This window comes from Barbus barbus, assembly GCF_936440315.1.
Source record: "Barbus barbus genome assembly, chromosome: 6".
NCBI lineage: Eukaryota > Metazoa > Chordata > Actinopteri > Cypriniformes > Cyprinidae > Barbus > Barbus barbus.
In genome coordinates, this window is record NC_136734.1 from 16,594,442 (window position 1) to 16,613,208 (window position 18,767).

At 39.2% G+C, this 18,767-nt stretch overlaps 1 protein-coding gene across 4 annotated transcripts; it reads left to right on the forward strand.

Annotated features, from left to right (window-relative positions):
* Positions 1–370: 370 nt before the first annotated feature.
* LOC306871129 (leucine-rich repeat and WD repeat-containing protein 1-like) lies at positions 371–10,785 on the forward strand. 4 transcript variants are annotated; one of them, XM_079418839.1, is made up of 16 exons: positions 379–430; positions 878–962; positions 1,112–1,346; positions 1,496–1,615; positions 1,704–1,850; positions 2,814–2,906; positions 3,691–4,185; positions 4,730–4,853; positions 4,946–5,052; positions 6,589–6,796; positions 6,891–6,963; positions 7,082–7,222; positions 7,321–7,424; positions 7,673–7,831; positions 9,157–9,266; positions 9,558–10,785. In XM_079418839.1, the coding sequence occupies exons 1-16, from the start codon at positions 418–420 to the stop codon at positions 9,705–9,707; spliced, it is 2,364 nt and encodes a 787-aa protein (XP_079274965.1). In that variant the 5' UTR covers positions 379–417; the 3' UTR covers positions 9,708–10,785. The 4 variants fall into 4 exon arrangements, with proteins under 4 accessions (XP_079274967.1, XP_079274965.1, XP_079274966.1 ...); XM_079418840.1 differs by having other exon boundaries at positions 385–430; positions 843–962; XM_079418841.1 differs by lacking the exon at positions 1,704–1,850 and having other exon boundaries at positions 371–430.
* Positions 10,786–18,767: the final 7,982 nt, after the last annotated feature.

Here is an 18,767-nt window from a genome sequence, read left to right on the forward strand (position 1 = left end):
CATTTTTTAAAATAGTTTTATGCCCTGTTATTTTGAGCGGAGACATGCCATATATAATGTAATCCGAGGTTTAGCAAAGATACCCTATTATTTATGAGCCTTTTACATTAAATCATTAATCAATATAACTACATTTAAATAACTTAAGACTTATTGTGGCCCACAAAATGGAAATGTCCCCACTGGATAAAAGACACTTTTTTTTTTATTTATAATTATGTTTGAAATATTTATTTTACTTTATTTTTTTCCGAGCCGTAACTGCACCCACAATTTTTTTTCTGACTGCAGTGCCACACTCAATATGGCGGAATAGTGATGCCAAAACCGAACTACACGTCAAAGCTGGTCAAAGTTCATATGTAGTTTGGCGGGAAAACGTGTCCACATGATGCAAATAAAGATCACTTGCCCTGCATGTCCATTAGAGGTAAGCTGTTTAAATCGACTTAACGTTAAACCCCAAATAAATTTGTCTGTGAAACTTTGATTTATAATACTAAACGCAACCGCACTATGAACATGCAGTTACGAATTCAGCAATCGATTGTCTAAAGCACTTAATAAATAGATTATTAAAAAAAACAAACATGTAAACTAACGTTACTTAGTTATTTCACATTTTCAAATTCGCTTTGCGTAAACAATTTGTAAGTTTAAACCTTTAAAGATTTTAATTTATAGTCTTTACCACACGTTTTCTTTTACTTAGCTTTTTTTAAGTATTTATTGGATGCAAATAATGTTCTCTAGTCTCCTGTGTTCAGAGACCCCACAGGGCGTGACCTTCTGACACCTAAACATCCAATAGCAGAAGTCTCTGAAACCTGTTATCATTACAGCCCACTTTTATAAGGGCTGAACTTTTACTGTGCAGCAGCCATGGAGAAAATAACAGAGAAGATACTGCTGGAGAAAAGCTCTCCGAGGACAAGCAAACTGGAGCAGATCAAGACTCTCAAGTAAGAAAGCTGTTTTGTGTTTCTTAGGCACACTGTGATTTGTTATGGTTTATTAAAGAATAAAAATGACTGTTTTAATGCCCTTATGTTAAAAACTGAATTGTTTAAAATGTATGATCTGATACTCATGTGTTCTCTGTTCTGTACAGTCTCTCACGCATGGGTCTGAAGAGCGAGGATCTGCCTGTGCTTCTGCTATCTAAACTGTGTAGTCTGGAGCAGTTGGATTTGTCTGGGAACATGTTGCAGGAGATTCCCAGAGGCCTCTGTCTGCCCTGCCTAAAGATCCTTAACTGCTCAAACAACGATATGGAGGACGTAGTGTCTCTGGAAGCCCTGAGAAACATAGAGGAACTTAGACTGGAGGACAACCTCTACCTCACAGTGAGAATCATGCTTTGAAATTCAACCCTCACATTTTAACATGTCAAAAGTCATATTTTGTTTTGCTTTCATCCACAGCATTATTTGTGGCATTTTAGACACTATGGGTCTTGTTCTAACCATGAGTTGTTTTATGTGGGGTTTTTTAGGTAAATGATGAACACAAAGTGGTCTTCTTGTTACCTAAGCTGAGGATGTTCAATGGGAAGGATATCAGCTCTACGGCCCATCATATTCGCCATGGCAGCACCGAGATCCTCATGAAGAGGGTGAGAACGGATTCTTCCACTTATCACATTCAACCATATCAGTTTGTCTATGCAGTGTTTCTTGAATGTGTTTTTTGGCAACCTTTAGGTGATTGGTGTGTGGGAACGAAGCTTCAGTCTCCCTGATCCCATTACGGCACAAAGTCTGGCTGCTGTGGAGAAGGGCTTTGTTAACACTGCTTGCACCCAAATCAAATATGGCCCTAATTCCTTGAGCGAATACATAAAGTGGAGGGTGGGTAGTCTAGCGTGAATATTGTTTACACTGCTCCTGACACAGATTTTGAATTCATAGGTCATCTAAATTGTGGGGAATTCACAAGAGTGACCATATGTCCTTTTTTTCCAAGACATGTCCTGGCCCGGATTTATAATTTGCCTGAAAGGTCAGGGTTTTGGCTTTATTTTCCTATTGACATGTTCTTTACAGTCCTCATAGACATTATATCCATATGTGTTTGCTTTGGTTTGACCATTCTCTGTAGACCGGTCTCCGTTTTGGATGCTACGATTGGTTGCTTATGTACAATGTCTGCACACTTTTGGTCAAACTGTTACTAAACCTAAATATATTGCTGATATGCTCACTGAATATAAACCAAACAGACCACTCAGATCATTAGGATCGAGTCAGTTAGAAATACCAAGGGTTCACACAAAACAAGGGGAGTCTGCTTTTAGCTATTATGCGGCCCGCAGTTGGAACCAGCTTCCAGAAGAGATCAGATGTGCTAAAACATTAGCCACATTTAAATCAAGACTCAAAACTCATCTGTTTAACTGTGCATTTGTTGAATGAGCACTGTGCTATATGTCCGAACTGACTGCAATACATTTTATGTATAATCATTTTCTTTAAATTTATTTTAAATCATTTTCTATATCATTTTAAAATTCTTTGTTTTTATTATTTTTATTTCCATGTTTTTATTGATTTTAAATGTCTATTTCACTTTCTTTTATGTAAAGCACTTTGAATTACCACTGTGTATGAAATGTGCTATATAAATAAACTTGCCTTTCCTTGCCTTGCCTAAACCTACAGCAAGCTTAAAAACAATAGGAAAACAAAGCCAAAATCTGGACATTTTAGGCAATTTAGGAGTCCTGGCCAGGACATGTCCGAGAAAAAGAGAATGTATGATCACCCTACTTCAATGTGGTTGCATTTCAGCTGATGTAATTTCTGCTTTTTTAGGTTGAAATGATTGCAAAAGAATATTTAAAGTCACTGACGTGCAGTGAAGAAGAAGGCAGGGTCACAGACACACCTCCAACAAAGGAGAATGAGGTAAAGCCATCAGCATCATTTTGTTGAGTGTCATATTTGATACATCAGGCATCTATGGCTCATTATAGTATGATATAGGATAATTTTTTTGCTCATACTTCATTAAGGACGAACACTTTAATTTTGTTCAGTGACCCAAACTTAGCAAAATATGTCATTTGGTGCAGTCTCTGTCCAAAAAGCATGATCAACTTCTGATAGCTTGTAAATCAAGGTTATATTTATAAGACTGCAGCAGATTACTTGCATACAATTTCTATAAATATCAGTTGTCATTCTGTATCTCCTAGTAATGTCTTAAGAATATTTAAGTTTAAAAGTTTAATGTGGGTGCAAAATTTAAGATGCACTGTAATACATGAATAATTGAGGGATATACAAATTAACATTCCTTAAAACCCTGATGTATCATTGAATGCTCACATTTTAACATGATTTTTAAAAAATATTGTGTAATCAAGTAAAGTTGCTTCGGTCCAGTACATGTTAATCTAGAAATAGTACTCATAGCTTATTTTATAGCAGTCAGTAAAGATTTCACAACAGAAACACACACAAACCACGAGCTGAAGGTAGTTTTATAATTATACTAAAAAGCCCTAAAAACGTTCAGTTTCAGTCAGCAGGCAGAACAGGTTTTTAAGCAAATTTTAGAATTTTGTGTCAGATGTGATACATTAGGCTTCATACAGTTAAAATGCTTTCTTCCATCGAAATTTAATGCTGTATCGAGGGAACCTTTTGAAAACAATAAATCAATATTTATTTATTTTACATGACACAGGCTCCTGCAGAGAGAAGAACTCGTGATCTTGGTGATAACATTATTACAAGTCCTCAGAAAAGAACCAGAAACAACTCCGAGGTGGCTGCAGAGGCCAGTCCACGAAAGTCAAGTCGACTGGCAAGTGCAGCTCCAGTTGAGGCTAGTCCTAGAAAATCCACTGGAGTGATGAAGACTCCACAGAAGACTGACCCTATAATGACCCCCAGCCCCAGAAAGCAAGCCAGAATGACCAATGTAGACACCCCAGAGTGTAGTCTAAGGAAATCAAGCCGCCTGGAAAATATTTCTCAGAAAGGTGCAAGCAAAGTTGAAAGCCCCGGAAAGGCAGCAAAGTCAATCATCTCTACGCCCACACCAAGACCAGCTAAATGTGAGAGCCCAAGAAAAACGGCTAAAGATCAGACAACAGTTCAACAGAGCAAACAGAAAACTTCCAAAACAGAAACCGACACACCTCAGAAAACTGCTCGTACCAAACTCAAAGTTCCTCAGGTGAGTCACGGGCGATGTTTGTCTGTTTTCTGTCTATGAAAACAGTTTGTCTGTTTTCTGTCTATTGTCTGTCTTCAAGTAACTTGAATGTACATCTATGATAAGCAACTAAAAATGTACTGAAGTCATATTAATTTTGGTATTTGTTTGGAGGCATAAAATGAAAAACTCAAAATAAAGAAGTTATGAAGAAAAGAAGCCTCAGAAGTATAAAATTATTGAAAACCTAACGTAGTTGGGCATAATCTTTTTTTGTAAAATAAAGATTTTTTTCCAGGAAAAAAAAAATTGTATTTTGGACACTCCTTTTTTGTTGGCCTGAATTTTTTACCTTTAATGAACATTCTGACAAAGGATTGTGTCATAACAATTTCCTTATTGGGCCGGATTCTTGTATTTGCATGTGAATTGTCACAGAATCACTCTTTAAGTTGTGGATTCATGTTGCTGTTTTTACTAACTTTGTATTGAGTCTATTGTTGATTGCTCATTACACGGTCACTAGCGCATTGTTAAGGGCCGTCTCTCTCCCCTGCTGTTACAGGAGCCGGTGAGTCTGCAGCCGTTCCATGTCTTGCAGTGTCACAGTCGACAGGACAGTCCCGACGACTTCAGCACTCCGCTTTGGTCCTGTGCTTTTGAGCCCCCGCAGGAATGCAATGGTGGAGGTGAGCACTATCAAGTGATTCAATTAAATTGAATCAGTTGTATGCTTCAATGTGTTTTTAATATACGAATGGCATTGTTTTTAATCTGTTAGGTATCAGTGGTGGGTCTCGGACAATCGCCACATGTGGAGGGGAAACGTTGTGTGTGATTGACTGTGAGTCAGGACATGTGCTGAAGAAATACAAGGTCCCCGGTGAGGTGAGTGCAAAGTTCTGTACAGTACCTTATCTGACCACTAGGTGCCTTAGTTAAATAGGCCAATTAGTTTTTGTATCACATAGAATACACTGGTTATTTAGAAAATCATACTTCTATAGTTCTACTATTTTCATAATTCTACTATTACTGGAAAGGAAAGGGAAGTGGTGTGTGGCCAAGTATGGTCAAGTACTCGGAATTTGTGCTCTGCATTTAACCCATCCAAGTGTACACAGAGTAGTGAACATACACCCGGAGCAGTGGGCAGCCAATGCTGCGGTGCCCAGGGAGCAGTTGGGGGTTCCCTCAAGGGTCTCACCTCAGTTGTGGTATTGAGGGTGGAGAGAGTGTTGGTTATTCACTCCCCCCACCTACAATCCCTGCTGGACCTGAGACTCGAACCTACGACCTTCGGGTTACAAGTCCAACTCTCTATCCGGCCACGACTGCCCTACATACTGCAGTATGTACCTGTACATATTATGCAAATATTGGATAATGGCTGACCCAACATTTGCCACAAAATGCAGAGAAATACTTTTTCCCACAATGCAATGCGCACAACGTGATGGTCTGTTTGTAATGAACATTCTAGACCAATATAGATTTTTTTTCATAACCTAAAGTGATTATTTGTATGTTTATGTCTAATAACCAACATGCAGAACCATTTTTTTTTTTTTTTTTTTTTTACTTGTGTACTTGTAAAGTTTTATTTTCGTATCACAACAATATTTTTTTTGTTTTAATTATAATAACAAAAGCAGTAACAGCAACAATAAAATTAACAGCAGACAAAATACAATTTTAAATGGAGAAATAAATAAGTCTATCAACTTTGCATAAATGCAATCATTTGTTTTAAACTACAGTTAATGAGTAGAGACTAAGTTTACAGGAATAATTATACAACATTAGAGTTTGTTAAGAATGGCATGTTTGAAGAATTATTAACATTATTATGGGACAGAGTCTGGCCACATTGTAGTAATTTGTTTCCTAGTTTTAATTAATTCAAAACAAAGAAACACATTAGAACAACGTGGTCACCTTTGACTAAAAAGAGGTAAAGGAAACAAATTCTTATTTTGTGGCCACTATTTAAAGATTTGAAGATTTTTCAATATTTGAAGATTCTCAATTTGTGCAATTATTTGAAACAGCAAAAATATCTGATAAAGAAAAATACTTACATGTAATATAGGTAAAACCAATTATTGGTTGATGTCTAGAGCATACTGGAAGGAATACAAATAATTTTTTAAAACATGATTTTAAGATGGTTTAAACTTCCTGAGATGAACTGGGTGGCACGACAACAGCTATAATGCTGGCATAATGCCTACTTTTCCATATTCTATTAAAAAATACACAGTGTATTCTGTACAGCATGTAGTGAGATTCCATTCTGAACATAGCTACTGATGCCACCGAATCCAACCTAGCTTGTTCTGCAAACGTTAAACGCAAACAGGCTGCGTTTGACTGGCATCCAGTTCCTGTAAATTCAATGTTGCATCCATTGTTGTCTTGTAGGAGTTCTTCTCACTAGCATGGTCCACAGTGCTGATGTCCAGGACAGGTGGCTCTGCCCGTCCCTGCAGTATCCTGGCAGCTGGGGGTAAGAAGGGTCTTGTGAAGCTTATCCATCCCCGAGTCAACCTGGCATTTGGAGAGTTTCGTGCCAGTCGACGTGCCATTTCCATTATGCGTTTCAGTCCATGCAATGCTAGCTTTCTCTTCAGTGAGTGAAGCAAACAGTGAACACAAAGTGACTAAATAATAACTTAGTTGAGCTATATAGCTGTAACTAAAAATCACTTTATTTCTAATTACAGCTGGGACGTATGAAAATAAGATATTTTTGTGGGACATTGGAGGACTGGATCGTGATTACAACTTTAAAATCAGGTTATTTCTAATTTATTGTTCAGTACGTTTTTTAATACTTCATTTAGCATTTCTAAATGTGCATTTACATTGTTACAAACTTTTCCATAACTGTTTTATTTCTTATTTTTTTTCACAGTAAGCTGCTAGTCCTGGAGACAGGCTCCACTCCTCTCCATCTCTCTCTGCTCCCCACATCTCCAGACACACACCTCCTCTCAGGCTGTGATGACGGGCTGTATATCTTTGATATCCAGCTCTGTAAAAACACACAGAAAAGGTTTGATTTCTCCATCAGTTCTGTGTGTGTGTGTGTGTGTGTGTGTGTGTGTGGTCAGAGAAACTGCTTCTTTATTGTAATTTACATGTTTTTTTCAGAAACGAGGAGATGGAGATTGTGTTTCCAATTTACAAGAAAAAGGACAAGAAGAACACCTACCGGACTATTGACGGACTGAGCTTCCTGTCAGATGATATAGTGGGTGAGTAAACAGTAAGAAAAATGTAGGATTATAATATATAATGTATGTTTTCTGTTTGAATTAGCACTGTAATGACACCATAATGACCAGAAAAATGACCTTAAAGAATTACTATATAAAAAAAAATAGATAGATATAGCTATATAGTAGTTAGGTTTACGTTCTATTAAATTTACTCTCAACACACTGTGGCTTTTTTTCTGTCTGATGCTGAAGGCAATAATGATGGTTGTAATATTTCCTCCCAGCATCCAAGAGCCACATGCAGGGCTCTATCTACCTGTGGAGCTGGAGTGCCACGCGGGCATCTTGGAACAGCAGAAAGAAAGCGGTGCCAGCTGTTGTGCTGGCAGAGCTGCAGTGGTCCAGCACTGAGATCCCATACCTGTCTCTAGGCACCTGTCCAGGTATTCATGATATTTGAATGAAATGTCATATGGTAGAGCTGCACGACAAATCCTATTTTAATTGTGATCATGATTTCTACTTTTCTCAGTTAAATAAACACATAATCATCTGCGATATTTGCCTGCTGAAAATGTTTAATTTGAGATTTGATTCATCTTGAATTGTTAACAAGCCTCCACAAGCTTTCAGGCTTGTAGTTGCCAGAGTTTAGGTCCCACAATCAGACCTTTTTTTTTTTTTTTGTTGATAACTGGATACAAGATTTTGGCCAGTGTTGAGCTCAATCTTCCCATTCTCCTGCTCTGAGAAAAAGTGCTAATGATCAGAAAACTCCAAGCAACATATGTTGGGATGTGTGAGCAGGCCTCCGTTATGAACTGCAATACATCTGAACATTATTTGTAACTATATTGCTTGTGGAATAAATGCATGCAACATCTGTGCCACTATACAAATTTATTTTTGCTGTTTTTTTTTGTTTTTGTTTTAATAGAAGTGGGTTAACAATGTGGAATTGAGTTAATATTAGGAATTTCACTGGTTTAGCTATTGAGAGAAGCTTTTCGTTTTACAAGTTTTCATAATGTAGAGAGTGTTCATTTATATTATAAAAATAATACATCAAAAAACTAGATGATATAAAACCATGGAAGCTGACATTCAAAAATGGCAATTGTGATTTATAATTTAAGCAAAACAATTGTGATTACCATTATCGTGCAGCCTTATAATTTGGTCAAATGTCAGCATAGAGAAAATAACCTAATTATTTATTAATTGTTTGTTACATTTCTTCTTTATTGCTAAAATATGCAGAATAACCAGTGCTCATAATAATGTACCAAATCACTGGTGAGAATTTTGTGTATTTATGCACATTCAAACAGCCCAGAAATATGGAGTCAGATATAGAGGAAGTCGTGGCCTAATGGTTAGAGAGTCGGACTCGTAATCGAAAGGTTGCGGGTTCGAGTCCCCGGCCGGCAGGGATTGTAGGTGGGGGGAGTGAATGTACAGCGCTCTCTCCACCCTCAATACCACGACTGAGGTGCCCTTGAGCAAGGCACCGAACCCCCAACTGCTCCCCGGGCGCCGCAGCATGGCTGCCCACTGCTCCGTGTGTGTGTGTGTGTGTGTGTGTGTATTTGTTCGTATTTGTTCACTATATAATAATCCTATTAGCACTGCTGTGTGTGTGTGCACTTGGATGGGTTAAACGCAGAGCACCAATTTCGAGTATGGGTCACCATACTTGACAATGCGTCACGACTTTACTTTTTTACTTTATATGCAGAAAATCTGGTGTGAACTCTTTTTCTTGTAGGTTATGGTTATGTGGTATGTGGGGATGAGCAAGGAAGGCTGTGGATGTACCATATCACAGACACCATGATGGAAAAGTTCAAGAGTGGAAAAATAATCTCAGCCACTGAGGTAATCTTGGATTGGGGAATTAATGATAATCTTACATGTGACAAATAAAACATGGCATGTATTCACAGTTTTGTTTTATTTATTTAACCATTTTCTGTCATGCAGAAACGATGATATTCCACTCCAGTCGGATATTATCTCTCACTAAAATAATCCTATTAGCTACAGTATTAAATCCTTTTAGAAGGTGTCCTGTCTTTTAACATCTTAACTCTAGAGGAGTGGTTACTGTTAATGTTTGAATATAGAGCCCCTGGATCTCATTTTCCTCTTTTGCTCATGTTGTTTCAGGTGCTGGAGTGGCCGTCACCGGTTAGAGCTGAAATGGGTGCATTAGAAGGGCCATCTATTAACAGCATTGCCATGGATCCTGATCTACATTACTTGGTTGCCCTTACTGACAAGAACATGGCTGTGGTTTGGAAGAGAGAGAGTCAATGAGCACAAAGAAATGTTCAGTTGCTGGCAGTATTTCTCATTGCTTTGCATTTCTGGACTCAATTTGAATTCCTCATGGTTCTGTGAGGAAAGCAGTTAAAAAGGAAATCAGACACCCTAATTCACCTATTTTAAAGACTTATTGTCTCAAAGAGAGAGAGAAACTAATGTAGCCATCATGTTAAATTTGTGACACTGATGACTTTTTCTAGGTGAAAGGCAATTGTTTTGTAACCTCTTTCGTGATTTTAAGTCTTTCAGTATTTTTTTTTCTTTTGTTTTAGTTTTTTTAAACATTGTTTTAAAAATATACTTTTGAGAGATTGTCAGAATGAATGGCATTGTTAAAAACATGACTTCTTATGCTTTTGTTTTAATTGATAAAATGGTGTCATACACCATTTTCTTATTGTTGTGTCGTGAAGCCAATGATGGATTTCTCCAGTGTAGTAAATGAAGCTCGAGAAGCAGAGTTCCAGATGTCAAAATAAGACTTTATTAAACAAAGTAACAAAGCCGAGATAACGGTAACCGCATCTAATTCTCTGTCTGTCCGCGCATCCATTTTATACCTTTCTTTCTTACCATAATTGGTAGTTCTGGTTTTTATTTGGCTATGCCTGTCTGGTTTGCCACAATTTATTACCAGCCCACCTGGCCAATTATTTAATGGTGGAATTTGGCCAGATCAGCCACTTTTATTCAGCCGCCAATAAGGAGGTCACATGAGACATACACCAAACTTGTTTACCTGTCATACTCTGGAAATCACCCAAAGTTCATAACGTTATTTGCATTCACTGGTACAATCCAATGGGAACCACCTGTACTGCTCAATGTATAGGCCCTCAGACTTGCATTCTACATTAGGACATCCGGTATTGGAATAACTCAACATATAAATCAGTATATTGATTACTTTCATGACCATGCGTCATATTTTTGAGTAAAATAATACCATATTGAGTAAACATCATAATATGAAGTAAAATAACACAATATTATTCAAATGATTCCCATTTATGCCTCACTCTTAGTTGTGAATGTAAGTGTCCTAATAATAATAATAGTGTGTATTCTGTATGTAGTATGAGCCTGCTTTCATTTGTTATCCTGTTTTTGTAAATTTACTGGAGTTTTAGTCGTTTGGTGCATTTAGATTTTTTTGCTACACACATTTTTTTAACATAAGACTGCAGTCCCCTTTGTTGTTGCTTTCTTCTTTTTTATAGTTTTATTTTCAGATGTAATGCGAAACAAACCATATATTGTATAAACAACATTACAAACGTCATTTTTCTTTAACAAAAGCAAAACTAACAAGAAAGAAGAAAAGACACAACTCCGAAATAATCTATTTAGCTGTTTTAATTATTAATGAAAAATCAAATCAAATCTAAAAAAATTATAATAATGTACATTCTTGCAATTATTTTGCAACGAGAAGGTAAATGCTCCAAAAAAGAGCCCCAATTGTTTTCAAAAGATTTTGGAGATTTCCTAACATTGAGTGGCGTTTCTTTTTTGTCATCTCTTATTTTGGTCTCTATTTTTTAACGCTTTATCAATTTAATGCCTCAAAAGCAAGAGGTATTACATATGCATATTATCATCTTAACATTAATTAGCTGCCAGAGAGAAAAAGGGGGAAAAAAACTCCCGCTTTGTGACGTCACAGCGTAAGCGCGCTTACTGAGTATTTATTGACCGCTGCCTGCGATATGAAAATAGTTCTTATAACCTTTTATAGATCTCAAACAAACATGAGACCGGTCATAGAGGTTAATTTAAGATAAACTTCTCTCGTATTTATTTTCCTGCTGCTTTAATGCAGCCGACTTCACAAAAAATATTCATAACGCCTCGCCTTTTTACTTCTGACAAATCTCTGGATGTGATCAAGGCAAAAATCTTTTATCAGTGGTAAGTCTTTATAAGAAAAATCAAAAATAACCTTGATAAACCTTATTTAATAGATATGTTTAGAATATATTTCAGAGACTTCACTTGGCTTATGTAACTTAATGTGTTTATTACTTTGTGGCTTTTAAGTTGTTCTCAGCACAGTATCAGTGGACAGAACGATCATTTGTAGGATCTTAAATGTCATTGTTGGAGAACCATTCATATACACTGCGAAGTATGATTCAGTCATTTCCAAGGATCACCTGTGCACAGAGCTGTCACATTGGCTGAATGAATAGACCCATACTTGGACAGTCCTGCCTGGGTTACTACTCTCGGGAGTACAGGTAAGAGCTGGCACTCCCCACTTATTGTACCAAAGGAAATTTTTCCTTGCCACTTTGGCTTGCTCACAGAGGGTATGAAGGCACTTTAAAGCTATTGATGTATGATTGCATGTTTCACTGCATGTTAGCTGTATCATATCTGTAACAACAAATGCGAACCTTAGGCTTGGTTGAAAAGATAATCTAGCATCATCTTTGGCTCACATCAGGACAAGATTTTTCTCCCTCTCATGTTTGAAACATCAATGCTTTATACTTGTGCATTTGCATCATCTCCTCATATTAAGAAGGACCCCAGTGGAGCCAAAAAGTTAGAGGGACCAGACACAGCCAAAGGCCCAGAAGTTCATGTTGGAGCCAGAGGGACGACAGACCAAGGTGGAGCCATAGAGACGAGGAACTCCAGCAGAGCCAGAGGGATCGAGAAACCATCTTTTATATTTGAGTCTTCTGTGTATCATACTTGCGTGTTCGCTTCATCCCCTTCCATTTTCCTATTTTGAATGTTTTGGGTCATCTTTTGCTCACACTGGTAAAAGAGTGTTGAGCGGGACTGGGACAACAGACCAAGGCGGAATCGTATGGGTGAGGAACCCCAGCAGATCAGGGGTATTGATGAGCCATCTTTTATCTATGAGTCCTCCTTCCATTTCTTGTCTTCATCGTCTCATTTATGTGCATTATCCTATTTTTTTTTTTTTTTGCATCATCTTTTGCTCACATTGGCGCGATATTGTTCTTGTTGTCATGTTTGAGTCATCAATGTATTATACCTGTCCTTTCGGATCATCTCCCCACATTATGAAGTACACCTGTGGAGCTTAAGTGTTGATGGGTCCAGAAACAGCTAAAGGCCCAGATGTCCATGTTGGAGCCAGAGGGACGACAGACCAAGGTGGAGCCATAGAGACAATGGACCCCAGCAGAGCCAGAGGGGATTAACGGACCATCATCTCGTTCATGGGTATTTTGTTATTTTGGTATATTTTGCGAGTATATTTGGCTCACAAAGAAGAGAGATAGTTCTTCCTCTCATGTTTGAGTCATCAATGTTTTATACTTGTGCATTCGCGTCATCTCCACATATTATGGAGGACACCAGCGGAGCCAAAAGAGTGGAGGTCCAGATGCAGCCCAAGATCTAAAAGTTAATCTCCTCTCATTTTGGAGGACCCCAGTGGAGTGTTGGAATATGTTCGCTACATCTCCTTCCATTTCTTGTCTTCATCGTCTCATTCATGTGTATTTTCCTATTTTGAATTTTTTTGGCATCATCTTTTGCTCACATTGGCATGACATTGTTCTCGTTGTCATGTTTGAGTTTTATACTTGTGCATTCGCATAATCTCTTCATATTAAGAAGACCCCAGTGGAGCCAAAGTGTTGGAGGGTCCAGATGCAGCCAAAGGTCCAGAAGTCAATGTTGGAACCAGAGGGACGACAGACCAAGGTGGAGCCATAGAGACAATGAACCCCAGTAGAGCCAGAGGGATTAACAAACCATAATTTTTTTTTATTTTGCGAGTATATTTGGCTCACATAGAAGTGAGATAGTTCTTCCTCTCATATTTGAGTCATAGTTGTTTTGTACTTGAACATTCATGTCTTCTCCTCATATTATGGAGGACCCCAGTGGAGCCAAAGGGTTACAGGGTCCAAACACAGCCAAAGGCCCAGAAGTTCATGTTGGAGCCAGGGAGACGACAGACCAAGGTGGTGCCTTAGAGACGAGGAACCCCAGCAGAGCCAGAGGGATCAAGGAACCGTCTTTTATATTTGAGCCATCTGTGCCGTCATCTTTTGCTCACATTGGCATGACATTGTTCTCGCTCGCATGTTTCAGCAATGCTTTATACCTGTGCGTTCGTATCATCTCCTCATATTATGAAGGACCCAAGTGGAGCCAAAGTGTTGGAGGGTTCAGATGCAGCCAAAGGCCCAGTAGTCAATTTTGGAGCCAGAGGGACGACAGACCAAGGTGGAGCCATAGAGACAATGAACCCCAGCAGAGCCAGAGGGATTAACGAACCATTATCTCGTTCGTGGGCATTTTGTTATTTTGGATTATTTTGTTATTTTGGAGTACATTTGGCTCACATAGAAGTGAGATAGTTCTTCCTCTTATGCTTGAGTCATCCTTGTTTTATACTTGCGCATTCACGTATACTCCTCATATTACGGAGGACCCCAGTTGAGCCAAAGGGTTAGAGGGTCCTGTAGTGATATCAGTTGTTAAATTGCCTAAGAGGGGCACCACTAAATGCGGTGATCTTAGATTTAAGTAGCACCAACAGTGTAATGGCTTTGGGCTTAAATATTAATATTAATATTTAGTCTTGGTCATACTATTTTACGAGACACCAAGGAACTGCACCTTGACAATAAAGAACAATCATGGAAGCTTGTTGAATAAATAAGAATTACAATTAAATTATAGGAAGTTGTAGTCTGACCAATCTGAAAGATTTGTGAGATGTCGTTAACTTGTAGAGCCTTTTTACTGTATTATCAACACAAAGAAGACAGTAATAAAAAAGAAGTGTAATAAAAAAAGGGTTTTATTAACAAAGGGATAGACAAGAGTAACGCTCCATTTACTCACGTAACCTCGGTTCCCTGAGATAAAGTTGCGTGTGCTTTGGGGAAACTCCTTTTTATTCTGCTACTGAAGCCAGATTGGTTAACGTTTGTGTAACTGCACAAACCAATGGCGCTTGAGGCCACCAAAGAGAGGGGGCCGACTTTAAAAAATCGCCTTATAGACTATAAAAGTCGGCCCAGAGTGCCATTTCATCAGAATCAATGACTGAAGCGACAGCCATCGATTTGCGTGCAGCTACAGCATGGCTAGTTCTCAGGGAACCGAGGTTACGTGAGTAACCGGAGCGTTCCCTATCGAAAGGTAACTCCTGTTGCGTCGTCATTGACAACTGCTTTGGGGAACGCATCCAGTAACGCCGTGCTATACGCAGAAGCAGAACTAAGCCTGCTCCGCGAGCTCAGCTCAGGCACACTCGGTGTCGGCCCCGTGAGCCTGAGCTATAAAGAGACCCGAGTGGGATCTGGGGTCTGCTTGTCATAAGAAAAACGTAGCATTAAGCAGATAGTACCCGCACCTGCAGGGCAGGGAATAAAGGTAGACCGCAACGACCAACCAGCGGCCGCTCAAATCTCCCCAATAGAGATTCCGCTGGACCAGGCCCAGGAGGTGGCCATTCCTCTTGTGGAGTGGGTCCTCACACCTATAGGGCACTGTATGCCCGCTGAGGCATAGGCTAAGGCGATAGCCTTTACTATCCAATGAGAGAGCCTTTGCTTTGTGACCGGCAGCCCTTTAGGGCGGCCTTCAAAGCACACAAAGAGCTGTTCTAACTGTCTAAATGACTTGGAACGCTCAAAGTATACTTGCATTGCCTGAACTGGGCACAGCAATTTAGGCCCTTGATCACTGTCTTTTGCAGGGAGGGCTAGAAGGGAGATAACCTTTGGTACATAGCCGCTGCGTGGCTGAAGAACAACCTTACAGTCATTGGGTCTGAACTCAAGACAGGAAGCGCTGACAGACAGGGCTTGCAAGTCATCCACTCACTTGATGAACGCTAGGGCCAAAAGCAGAGCGGTTTTGAGCATCATGACCCTTACTCCAGCTGTTTGAAGCGGCTCAAAGGGAGGGCCCCCAAGGATAAGTAGATAAGTTCCAAATCGGTACAGTCTTAGGGCGAGGAGGATTGAACCACCGAACGCCTCTAAGGAACTTAACAACCAACTCATTTCTGACAATAGTCCGGCCAGCCTCGGGTGAGTGATTCGCCACGATGGCTGCCATATAGACCTTAAGCGTGGAAGGGGTGCGCCCCTTGTCCAGCAGCTCTTGTAGAAAGATAAGCATGTTGGACACGTCACATGAAATAGGATCCTGATTACGTGCTGAACACCAGTCACTGAAGACTAACCACTTAAAGGCATAGAGGCGCCGTGTGGATGGAGCTCTAGCCTCTAAAATGGTATTAGTGACTCTCGTTGGGAGTCGATCAGACTCCTGTCGAGCGGCCAGACATGAAGGCTCCACAGTTCCGGCTGGGGATGCCAAATCTTGCCCTGCGCTTGTGAGAGAAGATCTCTCCTCAGTGGTATTGACCACGGTGCTGCAGACAGCAACTGGATCATCTCTGGGAACCAAACTTGATACCTCCAGAGGAGCATCCCGCTGCTTTGAGAAATAGGTTGGGCAGTGACAGTTGTCTTTGGAGGAGAAGAGTTCCACCTCTGCCTTGCCAAAAACTGACCAAATCATCTGAACCATCTGGGGATGTTGTCTTCATTCCCCTGGCGCTACATTGTCTCTTGACAACATATCCGCTCCTTGGTTCAGCCTGCCTGGCACATGAACCGCTCGTAGTGAGAGGAATTCTTTCTGTGCCCAAAGTAGGAGACAGTGAGTAATCCGGTGAAGGGGACGTAAATTGAGGCTGCCTTGGTGGTTCATGTAGGCCACCAAGTTCAAGTTTATTTGTATAGCGCTTTTTACGATCGTTGCAAAGCAGCTCTACAGGAAATTAAGTTTCCACAATATATTTATATATTGCAGAACCTTAATTTATTTAACTTGTGGCAAAATTTGGTAATTCTGTATGTTGTCTGAGCTTTGGTATCCTCTGAGGTCCTCTGAGGTGTTGGCATCATCTTTTCTCAGGTGTTCGGTTATCTCAGATCATTTAAGGGTTGGATCCAGACTGAAGTTTCTGTAATTCCTAGTTACCATGGGATGTTAATCCCGTGGCAGAAACAGAGAAACAAATAGAGACATAATTAGCGTAGCTGCTGTTCCATCTATGCAAAAATGATTTGTTCAACCCAAGCTAAAGAATAATAATAATAATGTACATTTGATCAGATATAACTGCAGTACAAGATTATAAAATGCATTATGTGAATGCTTGGCTAAAGAGATGTGTGTTTAATCTAGATTTAAACAGAGAAAGTGTATCTGAACACTAAACGTTATCAGGAAGGCTATTCCAAAGTTTGGGAGCCAAATGTGAAAAAGCTCTACCTCCTTTAGTGGACTTTGCCATCCTAGGTACTACCAAAAGTCCAGAGTTTTGCGACCTTAGGGAGCGGGTTGGATTGAAGCATGGTAGAAGACAAGTTAGGTATGCAGGAGCTAAACCATTTAGGGCCTTATAGGCAAGTAATAATATTTTGTAAATGATACGGAACTTAATAGGTAGCCAGTGCAGAGACTGTAAAATTGGGGTAATATGATCATATTTTCTTGACCTGGTAAGAACTCTAGCCGCTGCATTTTGGACTATCTGTAGCTTGTTTATTGAAGATGCAGGACAACCACATAGGAGTGCATTACAATAGTCCAGTCTAGAGGACATGAATGCATGAACTAGCTTTTCTGCATCAGAAACAGGTAGCATGTTTCGAAGATGGCAGTGTTTCTAAGATGGAAGAATGCTGTTTTTGTAACATGGGAAATATGATTTTCAAAGGACAATTTGCTGTCTAATATAACACCCAGATTTTTGACTTTAGAGGACGTAACAGTTCATCCGTCTAGTTGCAAATTGTAATCCAAGAGATTTTGTGTACTGTTTTTTTGGTCCAATAAGTAATATCTCTGTCTTTTCTGAATTTAATAGAATGAAATTATTGGTATCTATTAGCTTAGTTTAGAAGTTTCATCTGGTCTTGTTGAGATATATAGTTGAGTATCAGCATAACAATGAAAACTAATCCTGTATTTTCTGATAATATTACCAAGGGGCAACATATATATTGAAAATAGCAGAGGACCTAGGACAGATCCTTGTGGTACTCCATACTTTACTGGTGATAATTGAGATGACTCCCCATTTAAATGAACAAAGTGGTAGCGATCGGACAGGTAGGATCTAAACCATCTTAAAGCCTGCCCTTGAATACCAGTATAGTTTTGTAATCAATCTATGAGTATGTCATGGTCTATAGTGTCGAACGCAGCACTAAGATCAAGTAATACTAGCAATGAGATGCAGCCTTGGTCTGAAGCAAGAAGCAAGTCATTTGTAATTTTAACAAGTGCAGTTTCTGTACTATGGTGAGGCCTGAAACCTGACTGAAGTTCTTCATAGAGATCTTTTTTTTTTTGCAAGAAGGAGCACAATTGAGCAGACACAACTTTTTCTAAAATTTTAGACACAAACGGAAGATTTTCATTGGGTCTGTAACAACTCTTTCAGTAGTTTAGTGGGTACAGGATCTAATAAACATGTTGTTGGTTTAGATGCACTGATAAGTTTATTTAGCTCTTCCTGTCCTATAGTTGTAAAGCACTGCAGTTTTTCTTTGGGTGCAATAAATGAAGCTGAAATACTAGATGCAGTAGAATATACATTTGTTATTGTATTTCTGATGTTATCTATTTTATCAGTAAAGAAATTCATAAAGTCATTACTATTAAACTGTGAGGGAATATTTAGATCGGGTGGCGTGTGTTTATTTGTTAATCTAGCCACTGTGCTAAATAAGAACCTTGGATTGTTTTGGTTATTATCTATGAGTTTGCGAATATGCTCTGCCCTGGCAGCTTTTAGAGCCTGTCTATAGCTGGACATACTGTTTTTCCACGCAATTCTAAAAACTTCCAAGTTAGTTTTTCTCTATTTGCGCTCAAGATTACGAGTTTCTTTCTAGAGAGAATGGGTATAACTGTTGTACCATGCGCAGTACGTTTTTCTCTAACCTTTTTCAATTTGAGGGGGGCATCAGCTTCTAATGTATTAGAGAAGATAGTGCCCATGTTGCTAGTCATTTCATCTAG